General features: G+C 37.5%; 1 protein-coding gene across 7 annotated transcripts in view; it reads left to right on the top strand.

Annotated features, from left to right (window-relative positions):
* Positions 1-12737, top strand: part of MS4A4A (membrane spanning 4-domains A4A) — a 143542-nt gene extending 130805 nt beyond the window's left edge. For 4 of the 7 annotated variants that reach the window (XM_054440353.2, XM_054440358.2, XM_054440356.2 and 1 more), the window contains exons 4-7: positions 4760-4816; positions 6307-6465; positions 9882-9983; positions 11877-12731. In XM_054440353.2, coding sequence (XP_054296328.1) covers positions 4760-4816; positions 6307-6465; positions 9882-9983; positions 11877-11948 — 390 coding nt within the window. In that variant the 3' untranslated portion in view covers positions 11949-12731. Of the gene's footprint in view, positions 1-4759; positions 4817-6306; positions 6466-9881; positions 9984-11876 lie in introns of all 7 variants that reach the window. The other 3 variants (XM_054440355.2, XM_054440360.2, XM_054440359.2) reach the window with 3 other exon arrangements.
* The last annotated feature ends 1336 nt before the right edge of the window (positions 12738-14073 follow it).

Raw genomic sequence — 14073 nt, 5'->3', positions numbered from 1 at the left:
GGAGTCTACCCTACATTTAGCTCATGAGAAACTGAACAAAATGATGGTTTCGTTAGCAAGGAAGAAGAGGAGATGTGGCTGGTACACAAGCAGTTTCTAATATCTAGTCTATTGACTATCAAAACTCAGGAAATTGTTACCTTAGAAAATGAAAATGTTATTTGGCATATTTTGTTTCATAAGTTCAATAAAATAACTATAATTATTATAATTAATATTAAATTAATTATAACTATTAATATTAAATTAAAATTAGAATTGGAATTTAAATTTAAAAACCTCCTCCCAAGAGAAAACACAAGATAGTTTTAATGCAAATTGAGAATAAAATTGAGAATAAAATACCAAGTTTCATCCATTGATGAGAGAAAAATAAAATTTATAAGTTGCGTTTATGTTAGAATCAGGGAATCTATTCTAGCATTGCAGAGTTTCCATTTATTTCTAAAACTGAGAATGAGATAGTTTAGAGTTTTATAGAAGAGCTTGCTTTTTGCTCCCATTCACCTGTTTACAGCAGAAGTGCAAGATTGGAAGTACAGTAAAGCTGTGCTTTACTTCTAGAAAGTTGCACAATACTTCATATATCCAAAAATACTAATGCCAATTACAGCTCTTATTAAACTCTTACTATCATGTGGACACTCTACTAAGTGCTTTATATGTGCAATTTCATTTCAAACAATCACCACAAACTTCTGATTTTTCATTATAATCATTTTATGGATGAAGAGAGGTTAAGTAACTAACCCAAGATCACAACTGTTTGGTACAGGAATGAAGATTCAAATAGGGCCAATGTATTTTCAGAATTGCATACATCTAACCACTTAGTTTTCTGCTTTTATTTCCATTTCCTTTTCAAGATCACATTAAAAACCAGCTTACATGGTGAAAGCCTTCCACACATGTTCAGTAGATTACCAGGAACTGCAGGAGCCATTTGTCCACTGAGACATCACTGAGACTCTCGTAGATGTTCCATTAGATAAGCCTTTACTTAATTGATGAAGTGTTTTCTGCGGCTACCTTCCATTATTCTTTCAACCTTTTTTCCCAAACCTCACCTATGAAGTGCCTCCTTTTTCTCTTTTATGCAGTATAAGTACCAATACCAAGAACCAGTCACAAGTTCCTCTTATTTTTGGCCTCTTCAGTTCTGTTTCTGTGTATGTTTCACATTCCTTGTTTTTTCCTCTGAGGTAGTACATACATATTTTTTCCTGTGGCAAATGAAGTCCTCTTATTCAATCCTATCTTCAAATACACAGACATACATACACACTTGTAATGTGTATATATAATTTCTGTATAGAATGTTTTTCCAAGGTGCCTTATTGAATTTTTAGAATAGTTTATGGTAATTTTTAGTTCATGTTCTTGAATGTTTGCAATATATATTGTTCGTACTTAAATAAGAATAGTTAAACCACTTGTTCCAACTATTTTTCTTATATAATTATTTTGGTAAATATACCCAGAATAGTATTACATAATAGTCAGCATCTTTATCTTGATTTTGACTTTAATGAAATGATCCTACATTTTTATCATTAAACATAATAAAGACTTTTAGACTGAGACAGATTTCTATCATGTTACAGAAATTATAATTCTTTTTTTTTTCTGGTTTTTGGTTTTTGGTTTTTTGAGACAGAGTTTTGCTCTTATTACCCAGGCTGGAGTGCAATGGTGCGATCTCGGCTCACTGCAACCTCCGCCTCCGGATTCACACCATTCTCCTGCCTTAGCTTCCCAAGTAGCTGGAACTACAGGCACCTGCCACCACATCTGGCTAATTTTTTTGTATTTTTAGTAGAGACGGGGTTTCACTGTGGTCTCGATCTCCTGACCTCGTGATCCACCCACCTCAGCCTCCCAAAGTGCTGGGATTACAAGCATGTGCCACCATGCCCGGCCAATAATTCTTTATATTTTACCAGTAATGTTGCAGTTACTAATAATGTTGAATTGTATTAAATGTCCTGTCCTATCAACACTGTAAACATGAATAGCAACAAGCATGTAATTTTTTTCTTAAATTCGTTAATTGTGTAAATTAGAATATTTCAATATTAAAAAATGTTTGTAGAGCTGAAGGAACATCCCAAATGTTCATGATGTATTTTATATCATATGATGGGTGATTCCCTCTAGTGGTTTTATTCCAGTGGCGATTTAGATACCATGAATCATCTCTATGTCTGGGTATTTGGAAGTTAGTTAAATAAATTTATTGAGCTTTTTTATTAGTTCAATATTTTTTCTATTATGATATAATTTTTGAATCATCTGAAATCAAATTTGAAAAGTAAATAAAAAACTCCAACAATTGACTATTATAAGGTAGAGAGTCTAACCAACTTGACTAGCTATTTTAGCTAAATGAAAAATAATTGCCTTATTGATGGAATCAAATGAACTACTATATTCTAGTCATCATCTAATTGGGAATTTACATTTTTTTGCTACTATTTTACTTATAACTTTAAAAATATTCTAAATGAGAATAATTTTAGTGTATTTTTTGTTTAAATATCGTCATCAATTTTGGTACCATGTAAGAATTACTTTGTATCAGGAGTTTGGAAACTGTATCTTTTAGTGCCCTCAAACAGTTTTAATATCATTTCAGTTAGATATTATTTGAAAAACTTGATAAATTCTCCCATGGATTTATCTGGTATAATTTCTCTGTTCTTTCTGGGAAAACGGAAAATAATGTGCAAACCTTTGTGGTTTTCTCTAAGATAATTGGTCTTATTAACATATCTATCTAATTTAGAATTAAGTTTAGAATGCTTGTGATTTTTGCACATTGATTTTGTATCCTGAGACTTTGCTGAAGTTGCTTATCAGCTTAAGGAGATTTTGGGCTGAGACAATGGGGTTTTCTAGATATACTATCATGTCATCTGCAAACAGGGACAATTTGACTTCCTCTTTTCCTAATTGAATACCCTTGATTTCCTTCTCCTGCCTAATTGCCCTGGCCAGAACTTCCAACACTATGTTGAATAGAAGTGGCGAGAGAGGGCATCCCTGTCTTGTGCCAGTTTTCAAAGGGAATGCTTTCAGTTTTTGCCCATTCAGTATGATATTGGCTGTGGGTTTGTCATAAATAGCTCTTATTATTTTGAGATACGTCCCATCAATTCCTAATTTATTGAGAGTTTTTAGCATGAAGGGTTGTTGAATTTTGTCAAAGGCCTTTTCTGCATCTATTGAGATAATCATGTGGTTTTTGTCTTTGGTTCTGTTTATATGCTGGATTACATTTATTGATTTGCGTATATTGAACCAGCCTTGCATCCCAGGGATGAAGCCCACTTGATCATGGTGGATAAGCTTTTTGATGTGCTGCTGGATTCTGTTTGCCAGTATTTTATTGAGGATTTTTGCATCAATGTTCATCAAGGATATTGGTCTAAAATTCTCTTTTTTTGTTGTGTCTCTGCCAGGCTTTGGTATCAGGATGATGCTGGCCTCATAAAATGAGTTAGGGAGGATTCCCTCTTTTTCTATTGATTGGAATAGTTTCAGAAGGAATGGTACCAGCTCCTCCTTGTACCTCTGGTAGAATTCGGCTGTGAACCCATCTGGTCCTGGACTTTTTTTGGTTGGTAAGCTATTGATTATTGCCATAATTTCAGCTCCTGTTATTGGTCTATTCAGAGATTGAACTTCTTCTTGGTTTAGTCTTGGGAGGGTGTATGTGTTGAGGAATTTATCCATTTCTTCTAGATTTTCTAGTTTATTTGCATAGAGGTGTTTGTAATATTCTCTGATGGTAGTTTGTATTTCTGTGGGATCGGTGGTGATATCCCCTTTATCATTTTTTATTGCATCTATTTGATTCTTCTCTCTTTTTTTCTTTATTAATCTTGCTAGCGGTCTATCAATTTTGTTGATCCTTTCAAAAAACCAGCTCCTGGATTCATTTATTTTTTGAAGGGTTTTTTGTGTCTCTATTTCCTTCAGTTCTGCTCTGATTTTAGTTATTTCTTGCCTTCTGCTAGCTTTTGAATGTGTTTGCTCTTGCTTTTCTAGTTCTTTTAATTGTGATGTTAGGGTGTCAATTTTGGATCTTTCCTCGACCCAGCCATCCCATTACTGGGTATATACCCAAAGGACTATAAATCATGCTGCTATAAAGACACATGCACACGTATGTTTATTGCGGCATTATTCACAATAGCAAAGACTTGGAACCAACCCAAATGTCCAACAATGATAGACTGGATTAAGAAAATGTGGCACATCTACACCATGGAATACTATGCAGCCATAAGAAATGATGAGTTCATGTCCTTTGTAGGGACATGGATGAAATTGGAAATCATCATTCTCAGTAAACTATCACAAGAACAAAAAACCAAACACCGCATATTCTCACTCATAGGTGGGAATTGAACAATGAGAACACATGGACACAGGAAGGGGAACATCACACTTCAGGGACTGTTGTGGGTTGGGGGGAGGGAGGAGGGATAACATTGGGAGATATACCTAATGCTAGATGACGAGTTGGTGGGTGCAGTGCACCAGCATGGCACATGTATACATATGTAACTTACTGCACATTGGGCACATGTACCATAAAACCTAAAGTATAATAATAATAATAATAATAATAATTACAATAAAAGAAAAAAAAAAAAAAAAAAAAAAAAAAAAAAAAAAAGAATTAAGTTTAGTAAGTTATGACTCCCAATACTGGCTTAAAGTTTTTTACCTTCATTTTTTCTCTCATTTTTAGTTTATTATTTCAGGATCCTTGTCAATTGCAGCAGGAATTAGAACTACAAAAGGCCTGGTGAGTAATATTTTCTTTTTTTTGGTATCAAAAAAAGGAAGGATTAATAAAAAATGTATTCTGCCAGGGTGTAAAACAGGTTTTGTTTCTTTGTAAAAAATCAGGAGCGATTGTGCATTTTACCTACTAGAATCTGTCTTTCAAAAACTGCAGTCAGGCTAATTGCTGACATAGGACTGGATATTTTGGCAAGGTAGGGAATCTTACCGTTGCGGAGGGAATCTTTTTGAAGATATAGAGAATTATTGAGAAGAAATATCAAGTGGGACCGCTCCAAGAAAACCCTGCAGCATGAGTCAGCCCATGACAGTGACACCAAGCATTGGTGTTGTGTAATATTTACTGATCCATTGATTATAATGTAGACTCCAACTGTGTCCAGAAAGGATTTTGAGTTTTCAATAAAAGAAATTCACAATAAGGTTATTACATAAGAAGCAAATTTAAAATGTAATTCTCATGCCAAGATGCCTTTCATAAAGGCAATACAATGCGAAAGTCCGTATCTCAATAAATGTTTTTTTTTCTAGTTAAAGTCCATATTTGAGTTTTCTTTGTTCAAAAGAAAAATATCAAATTCTGGAGCATGATCAATATGGGTTTTCCAAATCTGGCCTAACCCAACTCCCTAGTGTCCCCTCTGGCTGCAGCCACATTACACATACTCCTCACACTTTGCTGTGCAAGTTTAGTTCTTTTTTTTTTTTGGTTTTTGGTTTTTGGTTTTTTGAGACAGAGTTTCGCTCTTATTACCCAGGCTGGAGTGCAATGGCATGATCTTGGCTCACCGCAACCTCCGCCTCTCAGGTTCAAGTGATTCTCCTGACTCAGCCTCCCGAGTAGCTGGGATCACAGGCATGCATCACCACGCCTGACTAATTTTTGTATTTTTAGTAGAGATAGGGTTTCTCCATGTTGGTCAGACTGGTCTCAAACTCCTGACCTCAGATTATCCACCCCGCTTCGGCCTCCCAAAATGCTGGGATTACAGGCATGAGCCACTGCGCCCAGTCAGCAATTTTAGTTCTGATTAAAAGCCCCCTTACCTTTATCCACGAGAAGAGAATGTACAGAAAAGAATATACTGCTGAGAGAGATAACACACAAAAGGTATAGAGGCATGACAGCAAACAGCATTTAGAAAAATGATAAGAAATCAGGCATCAGAAGCAAGGAATGGCAGGGAAGGATACAGACAGGGCTGTCCAGCTAAAGTGTGAAGGACATTGAAAACCCTGCTAAAGAGATTTGGCGATTATCTTATGTGCCCACAGGAATCATCTGAAGAATTTAAGCTGGGGAATAATGAGATCATGTTTGTGTTTTGGCAAGAGATTAGAGTTGAAACCACAAGACAAGTTAGAAGACTATTGAAATAATCAAGATAATGATACATGGCAGTAAGAAAGAGATGGTGGGTGTAAAGTGATTCCTGGAGATATATCTGAGGATGTTGTTGGATTGTTTAATTGATTTTCATTCCTTTCTAGGTCCGAGGTAGTCTAGGAATGAATATCACCAGCTCTGTACTGGCTGCATCAGGGATCTTAATCAACACATTTAGCTTGGCGATTTATTCATTCCATCACCCTTACTGTAACTACTATGGCAACTCAAATAATTGTCATGGGACTGTGTCCATCTTAATGGTTGGTACTGCCTCTTTTCAGGGGATATTATTATAGAAGCAAGTTTGGGGAGTGCTGGCTCTGGCAAAGACAATAATTAATATTCCCTAATTGATGAATGACTTTGGGAAGCTGGAGTGATTGAGAAATAGAATAATCTTTCATTTAGGAGTTAGGTACATGTCTCATCTCTGTCTTTATTCTTCTATATATGATGAGGCAAAATGGAAAGAAAGCTTATAGTTATAGAACACCTACTAATTAATAGTTACTGTGCTGGGTATTTTGTATAAATTTTTCTGTTTAATTTTAAAACATTGATGCAGTACGTACTGTTATCCACTCTAAAAATGGGGCCCTGATGTCAGTCCCTATTCTCTAATAATGAAATAAAATTGTCTTGAACAGTATTTTACAAGTGGTGAGTAGTTCAGTACCCTTTCCAACATCTTTGGATGTTCTTGCAAGGTTAACCACTTTTATCCTCCACATCTAGCTCCTGATAAATTCTCAGTCTTCATTATGACTTTTACTACTTTTTCGTACCAATTGTTCTTATCTTAATGCTATCCTAATTGCTTTATTCTGAAAATGCCACCTACACAATATTTTGTAGGTAGTAAAACTTCTTGACATTTTGGGCCATTGGGTAATTGTGGGGAGGAAAAGTTCTTGCAGCACATCACAGCAGACTAAAATGCACAATTAAATCTCTATTATTAAAAAGCCTGGCAGGGTGCAGTGGCTCATGCCTGTAATCCCAGCACTTTGGGAAGCTGAGGTGGGTGGGTCACCTGAGGTCAGGAGTTCAAGACCAGCCTGGCCAACATGATGAAGCCCCGTCTCTACTAAAAATACAAAAATTAGCCAGGCATGATGGCATGTGCCTGTGATCCCAGCTACTCGGGGGGCTGAGGCAGGAGAATTGTTTGAACCTGGGAGGCAGAGGTTGCAGTGAGCCAAGATGGACACATTGCACTCCAGCCTGGGCAACAGAGTGAGACTCCGTTTCAAAAAAAAGAGAAAGCCTATTGGTCATTTTCAACACCTGCAAATTTTTTGTTACTTTCCCTCTATATGAACTTTCAGCCTTTCGCCTTGCTGCTTAGTTCTCTTCCTCACCATGTCCTTCACTTACGTAAACGTGGAAACCCAACATTCTTCCTAACTTACTAGGCAGAATCAGTTGCACTCTGTTTACTTCATTCCTAGCTAATCCTACATAGTTTTGTGGGCTATATAATCACACCAAAATAACCCCCTGAGGTGTCTTTGCCAAACTAATTTACTTCCCTTGAGATTTCTAATGCTTTTATAGTAAGCAATTTTACTTCTTGCCACTCACTCAAAATAAGAAAAAGCTTCTATAGAGAATTTGACAAATTCTTTCAAGGTCATTCAGTTAGAAATTGGCAAAAGGAAGATTAGATTCTACAATTTCTTGTCTCTAATTCCCCTATTATTTGCTATCATTATTCTGAAGAAGAACCTTACTTTTAGTTTACAAAGGTCTCTTCATTGGTAGATTTTAAGGGCACAATGATAGAGACAAAATCTGGAATTGGCCAACTTGATAGGGCTGATTTCGTGGGCATGGGACCTGTGCAGTTACTCAGGATTTCACAGTTAAAAGAGCCCTGTGCTCGATCTAATGCTCTGCTGTTGCTATCTTAAAATTCTTTTTAAAAATTTTAAACAAGAGACTCTAAATTACATAGCTGGTCCTGCGTTCATCTCAATCACCTTTCCCAGAGTCCATGATGAATCCTGTTAATTGTGTGAACATTTTTATGCCTGTTCTTATAGCAGAGGACCTCCATAAGGGCTTCCTGGGATTTGAAGTAATGGTTCTATTCTTGCCTGGGCACCTGCACAATCAGTTCACAGGTCTATATACATGCTACTCTTTTTGGAGGCCCAGCCCTGTACCTGTTTTTGTAAATAAAGTTTCATAAATAAAGTTTAATTGAAATATAACGAAGCCCATTTTTTTTTTACATATTGTGGAGTGCTGCTTTTGTGTTATAACAGCAGGTTTGAATGTGTGTGACAGAGACTTTATGGTCTGCAAAATCTAAAATGTACATTATCTGGCCTTTACAGAAAGCTTGCCATCGTCTAGTCTACACTTCTAGATGGTAAAATCCTTGAAGACAGGGGAATTGTCTGTTTTGTTTGCTGCTCTGTCTTCTGTGCCTACAACAATGTTGGAAACACAGAGGCCACTACAGCTGTTGAAGGCACAAGAAAATAAATAAGCAATGAATGCAAATATTCTCAAGGTCTCCTTAAGTCGCCTCATTCATATCCTGAGCTCTTGGTCTATTGGCTCTTCTGCAACAGAGGGACTATCCCTAACCATGGAGAGAAAGAGAGAGAATATTTAAACCAGATAATCCCTGCATCAATCCAGGGTAAAATTAATAGAAATAAGTGTACTGCCCAATGTTCTCCAAATTTTGACCATGTTTTATAGCTGAAGACTAGACCTAAAGCTAGTGCTCTGGGCAGATGGATTAAAGACTGACCTACTTGATGTTCATTGTTGTATTAGCTTCTTATTCTTACTGTAACAAATTACTACAAATTTCGTGTCTTAAGACAACACAGTTTGGTTATCTTGTATTTCTGGAGGTTAGAAGTTCAAAATGGGTCTCACTAGGCTAAAATCAGAGTGTTGGCAAAGCTGCACTCCTTTCTGAAGGCTTAGGCAACAATAAGTTTTATTGCCTTTTCTGGCTTCCTTAGGCTGCCTGTGTTGCTTGGTTTGTTATCCCATCCTCTACCTTCAAATCAAGCAATGTAGCATCTTCAAATCTCTCTTGAACCCTATTCTGGCTCTTGCTTCCACTTATATGGATTCTGTCATTATTTTGAACCCACCTGAATAATCCAGGAAAATTCTCTTATATCAGCTAATAAGCAACCTTAATTTCATCTGCAAATTTAATCCTTTTCGCTATGCAAAAAAAAAAAAATGGTCCCCCAGGGAGGTCTGCATTCTAATCCCCTGAAGCTGAGGATTAGGGAACTAGGATGCAGACCTCCCTGGGGGACCATTACTCTGCTTACAATCACTAAGATATGGAATTATAATATTTTCTCAATGACATGAGTTTCTAGTACTCAATAGGATAAGATGACAATTATCTTTATACTACCTGCCTAACTTTTTAAAGCACTTTCATTTTCCATGCACACAATAGCACTGGGAGGTACTGAACTAGGGAATAAATGTTTGTGATTATTTTATCAGTGAAAAAAGTGAGAAGTTACTTCAGCAGATCAAGAATTGGTCAAGGGTATGGCTGCCACTGGGAGGCAGGTTTCCTGACTCCCAGCCAGTGCTTTTTCTCTTATGACACTGTGGTTACTGGTAAATGTTTTCACTTGTCATCTCCATTTCTCACATTCCTTTGTTATGAGTTTTCTCCTAGGGTATGGATGGCATGGTGCTCCTCTTAAGTGTGCTGGAATTCTGCATTGCTGTGTCCCTCTCTGCCTTTGGATGTAAAGTGCTCTGTTGTACCCCCGGTGGGGTGAGTATTGGCCTTCATTTGAAGATGTCTGTATTAGTTTTCTATTGCTGTGTAATCAATTACACACACTTAGAGTCTTAACACAGAACACATTCATTATCTCTCAGCTTCCGTGGTTCAAGAGTCTGAGCCCAGCTGAAGTAGGTCCTTGACTCAGGATCTTACAAGGCTGTCATCAGGGAGTTGGCTGGGGCTGTGGCCTTGCTTGAAGCTTCTGATTCCCTTCCATGCTAATGTGGGAGAATTCATTTCCTCTCAGTTGGAGAACTCATGACAATGTATTTTATCTTTGAAATCAGCAGGTTGCTAATGCTTTAATCCTCTCATAAAGGGTTCACATGAACGGATGAGGTCCATTCAGAATAACACCTTTTTTGATAAACTGAAAGTCAAGTAGTTAGTACCTACACACAGGACTTGTATCTCATCCTATACACAGGTTCCATCCACACTCAAGAGAAGGGAATCACAAGGGGTCAGTGAGTGTCACCTTAGAACTTTGCCTAGCACAATAGCTACATAAAAGCTCTTTTCCCCCTTCCTTTCTCCCTCGAAGTGCATAACCTCTGAATCCAGATATGAGGATATTTCACAATGAAGAGGTCCCCAAAAAGTATTTTATTTTATTCCATTATCCTATTACAACTTTTCCTGGTGTATTTCCATGAAATATCATGATCTCAGACTTCTCTATCAGTCTGTGCCCACCTGCCCACTCGTTTACCCTGAGACCTGCAGCTGATGCTGCTCCTGGCAGCTAAACCCAAAGAATGTCACACAGAGAGAGGAAGGTAGGGAATGGAAGGAAAGAAGAGACCAAGAAATAAGCTCTAGGAAGAATGGGGAGGGATATCCTCCAAGGGTTGAAGGTTCCAGAATGAGGAAATGGATAGTGAAACCCCAACAGCTACTCATTAGCTTCATTACCCAAAGGCCCACAGGCAGACAAAACCGACAGCCAAATAATAAAATAATCATAGTTTGATGAGATGGTTCTTCTGGTGCCCTTCTCCATCATTTTGCACCTCTTTGTCTTCTTTTGAGGTTCCCAGGCAACACCACATTCCACTCCCCCACAGCCCTTCCTCACAGAAGAGAGATTGACTATAGCACATTAACTCTAATAGTGGGCTTTTGCATTGTAAAACCTGAGAAGGGAGAGATTCTCAGCAATTACCAATGATTTTATAATTTCAATGAGTAAAGCTTTTTATTTTCATTGAGTGAAACATTTGGACATGGAGGCAAACTCTTTAGTAAGTTTCATGTCATAATATTTAAGCCTGTGTTCCCTTTAGCTCTTAGCATAGGAGCTGGGGAATGTTGTTTCCTAATCTCCTGATGTGAATTCAGAAAAGCAGTGGTTTGGGGGCATATGACAGCTAGGTCTCTATCTCTTCCTGTTCTTCCACCAACCCTATGTCACACTGACTTTGTGGAAGAATAACCAGAACTTTTCTTAGTTTTGTGATTATCCCTGCTATTCTGGGCCAGTGTGGTTTCTGCAATGCGTTATTCATAACTAGCAAATCATGATTTGGGTATGTTGATGCCATCAGCATGAACAACCTGGTTTGGAAGAAGAGCCCCATATTTTTCATAACACCTTGGTTTACCCAATGTATTGTACACTGTCATCCACATGTAAGATTGATCCACTTGCGAGACCAGGGCAGTGGTCATCAGCAGCTCAGGTCAACAGCTATCACTGGATGTTGTGTCCTAAATCAGGCCTGATGGAGAAAGTGACTGAGAAGCCTCACATACGTGATCTTGAGAATGAATCAGAGAAGAAAAGAGTAAACTCTGATAACGATGACTTTATGTGGGCAGGAAAGGGGCACTCTGAGGTGATGTGGGTGACTCACCTATGGCATTCTGATTGTTTCACAGGTTGTGTTAATTCTGCCATCAAATTCTCACATGGCAGAAGCAGCATCTCCCACACCACTTAATGAGGTTTGAGGCCACCAAAAGATCAACAGACAAATGCTCCAGAAATCTATGCTGACTGTGACACAAGAACCTCACATGAGAAAGTACCAGAATCCAACTTCGACACTGATAGACATATTGATATCATTATTATATGTCATCCAATTATGAACTGTGTGTGTATAGAGGATAATAAATTTAAAATTATGTTCTCATTTCTTTCCCTGGAACTCAATAACTCATTTCACTGGCTCTTTATCGAGAGTACTAGAAGTTAAATTAATAAATAATGCATTTAATGAAGCAACAGCACTTGAAAGTTTTTCATTCATCATAAGAACTTTATATAAAGGCATTAAACTGGCAAATAAGATTTGGAAGCAGAAGAGCAAAAAAAGGTATTGTTAAAATGTGGCCTCTATGCAAAACACATACTTCCCTCCCATTTATTTAACTTTTTTTTCTCCTACCTATGGGGACCAAAGTGCTTTTTCCTTCAGGAAGTGGAGATGCACGGCCATCTCCCCCTCCCTTTTTCCTTCTCCTGCTTTTCTTTCCCCATAGAAAGTACCTTGAAATAGCACAGTCTGTCCTTGCATGTGCACAAGCTATCATTTGAGTAGAAGTATACATGGAGTAAAAATCATATTAAGCATCAGATTCAACTTATATTTTCTATTTCATCTTCTTCCTTTCCCTTCTCCCACCTTCTACTGGGCATAATTATATCTTAATCGTATATGGAAATGTGCAACATATGGTATTTGTTAAATACATTTGTTTTTATTGCAGAGCAAAAATAAATCAAATTAGAAGCAATACTGTCATGTGCTACCTACTTCCTTTTCAGGTGCAATATGGTGGAAAGAGACTAAGTGTTGATGTCAAAAATACAGTATGGTGATAAATAATGTGGGATTTCTAAACAGACAACCCTGGGTTTTCATCTTGTTCTCCCATCTTTGTTGTTTACTACTTATGTAGCTACGAAGATGCCACAGAATTTCTCTGTGCTTCATATTTCTTTTTAGGAAGGTAGTAATAATATTGTCTGGCCCATACACCTATGATAATTACTTGGTATAAGAAAGGTAGAAAAACCAGGACTCTGACTGGTACATATGGAGCCACAAAAGTTTTAACTAATATATATACATGTATATATGTAAATAGATATGTATTAGATATATATATCAATTTATCATTTTATTCAGCATATACCTGTAAAGTATCGATAATGAGGCAGACATTGTTTTAAGCATGTAAGAAAATAGTGGTAAGAGAGATAATATCTTATATATATAAGATAATAGTGGAGGAATAAGAGAGATAATATCCTTCCTCTCTTGTAGGTTAAAACTTTTATGGGACAGGACATAGATTAACATATAAACAATCAAAACCTTTTTATATGTTGTTAGAAGCTAACTGGAAGAATTAATGTGCTAGAGAGTGGCTGCTGTAGTGGTGGTGAGAGATGAGTCATTAGAATGTATCCAGGAAAGTTTTTTTTTGAGGAAGTGATATTTTCATTATGATAAGATAAAAATTATTGAATTTGCATGGACATTCATATTTTCCAATTCAGTATACAATATTTCTAGATTTCTCATTCTGCCCTACACTCACATATCTATTGTATCCACCTCTCTCCATGCACGCTTTTCACGGGAATGTAAGGCCCTCCTTCTATCAGTGCTAACCTGTCTACTTTCTCCAGCTCCAGGGATGGACAAGGTGTGGTAAAAGTCAGTTAAGACCTTCTGTCTTCTTGGTTGAAAGTTGGAAGGTAATTAGCAAGAACCACCAAATAGAACTTAATACTATTACTTTTCTTTCTTTCTTTTTTTTTTTTTTTTTTTTGAGACGGAGTCTCGCTGTGTCGCCCAGGCTGGAGTGCAGTGGCGCTATCTCGGCTCACTGCAAGCTCCGCCTCCCAGGTTCACGCCATTCTCCTGCCTCAGCCTCCCGAGTAGCTGGGACTACAGGCGCCCGCTGCCACGCCCAGCTAATTTTCTGTATTTTTAGTAGAGACTGGGTTTCACCGTGTTAGCCAGGACGGTGTCTCGATCTGCTGACCTCGTGATCTGCCCGCCTTGGCCTCCCAAAGTGCTGGGATTACAGGCGTGAGCCACCGTGCCTGGCCTATTGCTTT

The sequence above is a fragment of the Pongo pygmaeus genome, chromosome 9, assembly GCF_028885625.2.
Source record: "Pongo pygmaeus isolate AG05252 chromosome 9, NHGRI_mPonPyg2-v2.0_pri, whole genome shotgun sequence".
NCBI lineage: Eukaryota > Metazoa > Chordata > Mammalia > Primates > Hominidae > Pongo > Pongo pygmaeus.
The sequence above is the reverse complement of the archived record's forward strand: the minus strand, read 5'-3'. Positions and strand labels throughout refer to the sequence as shown.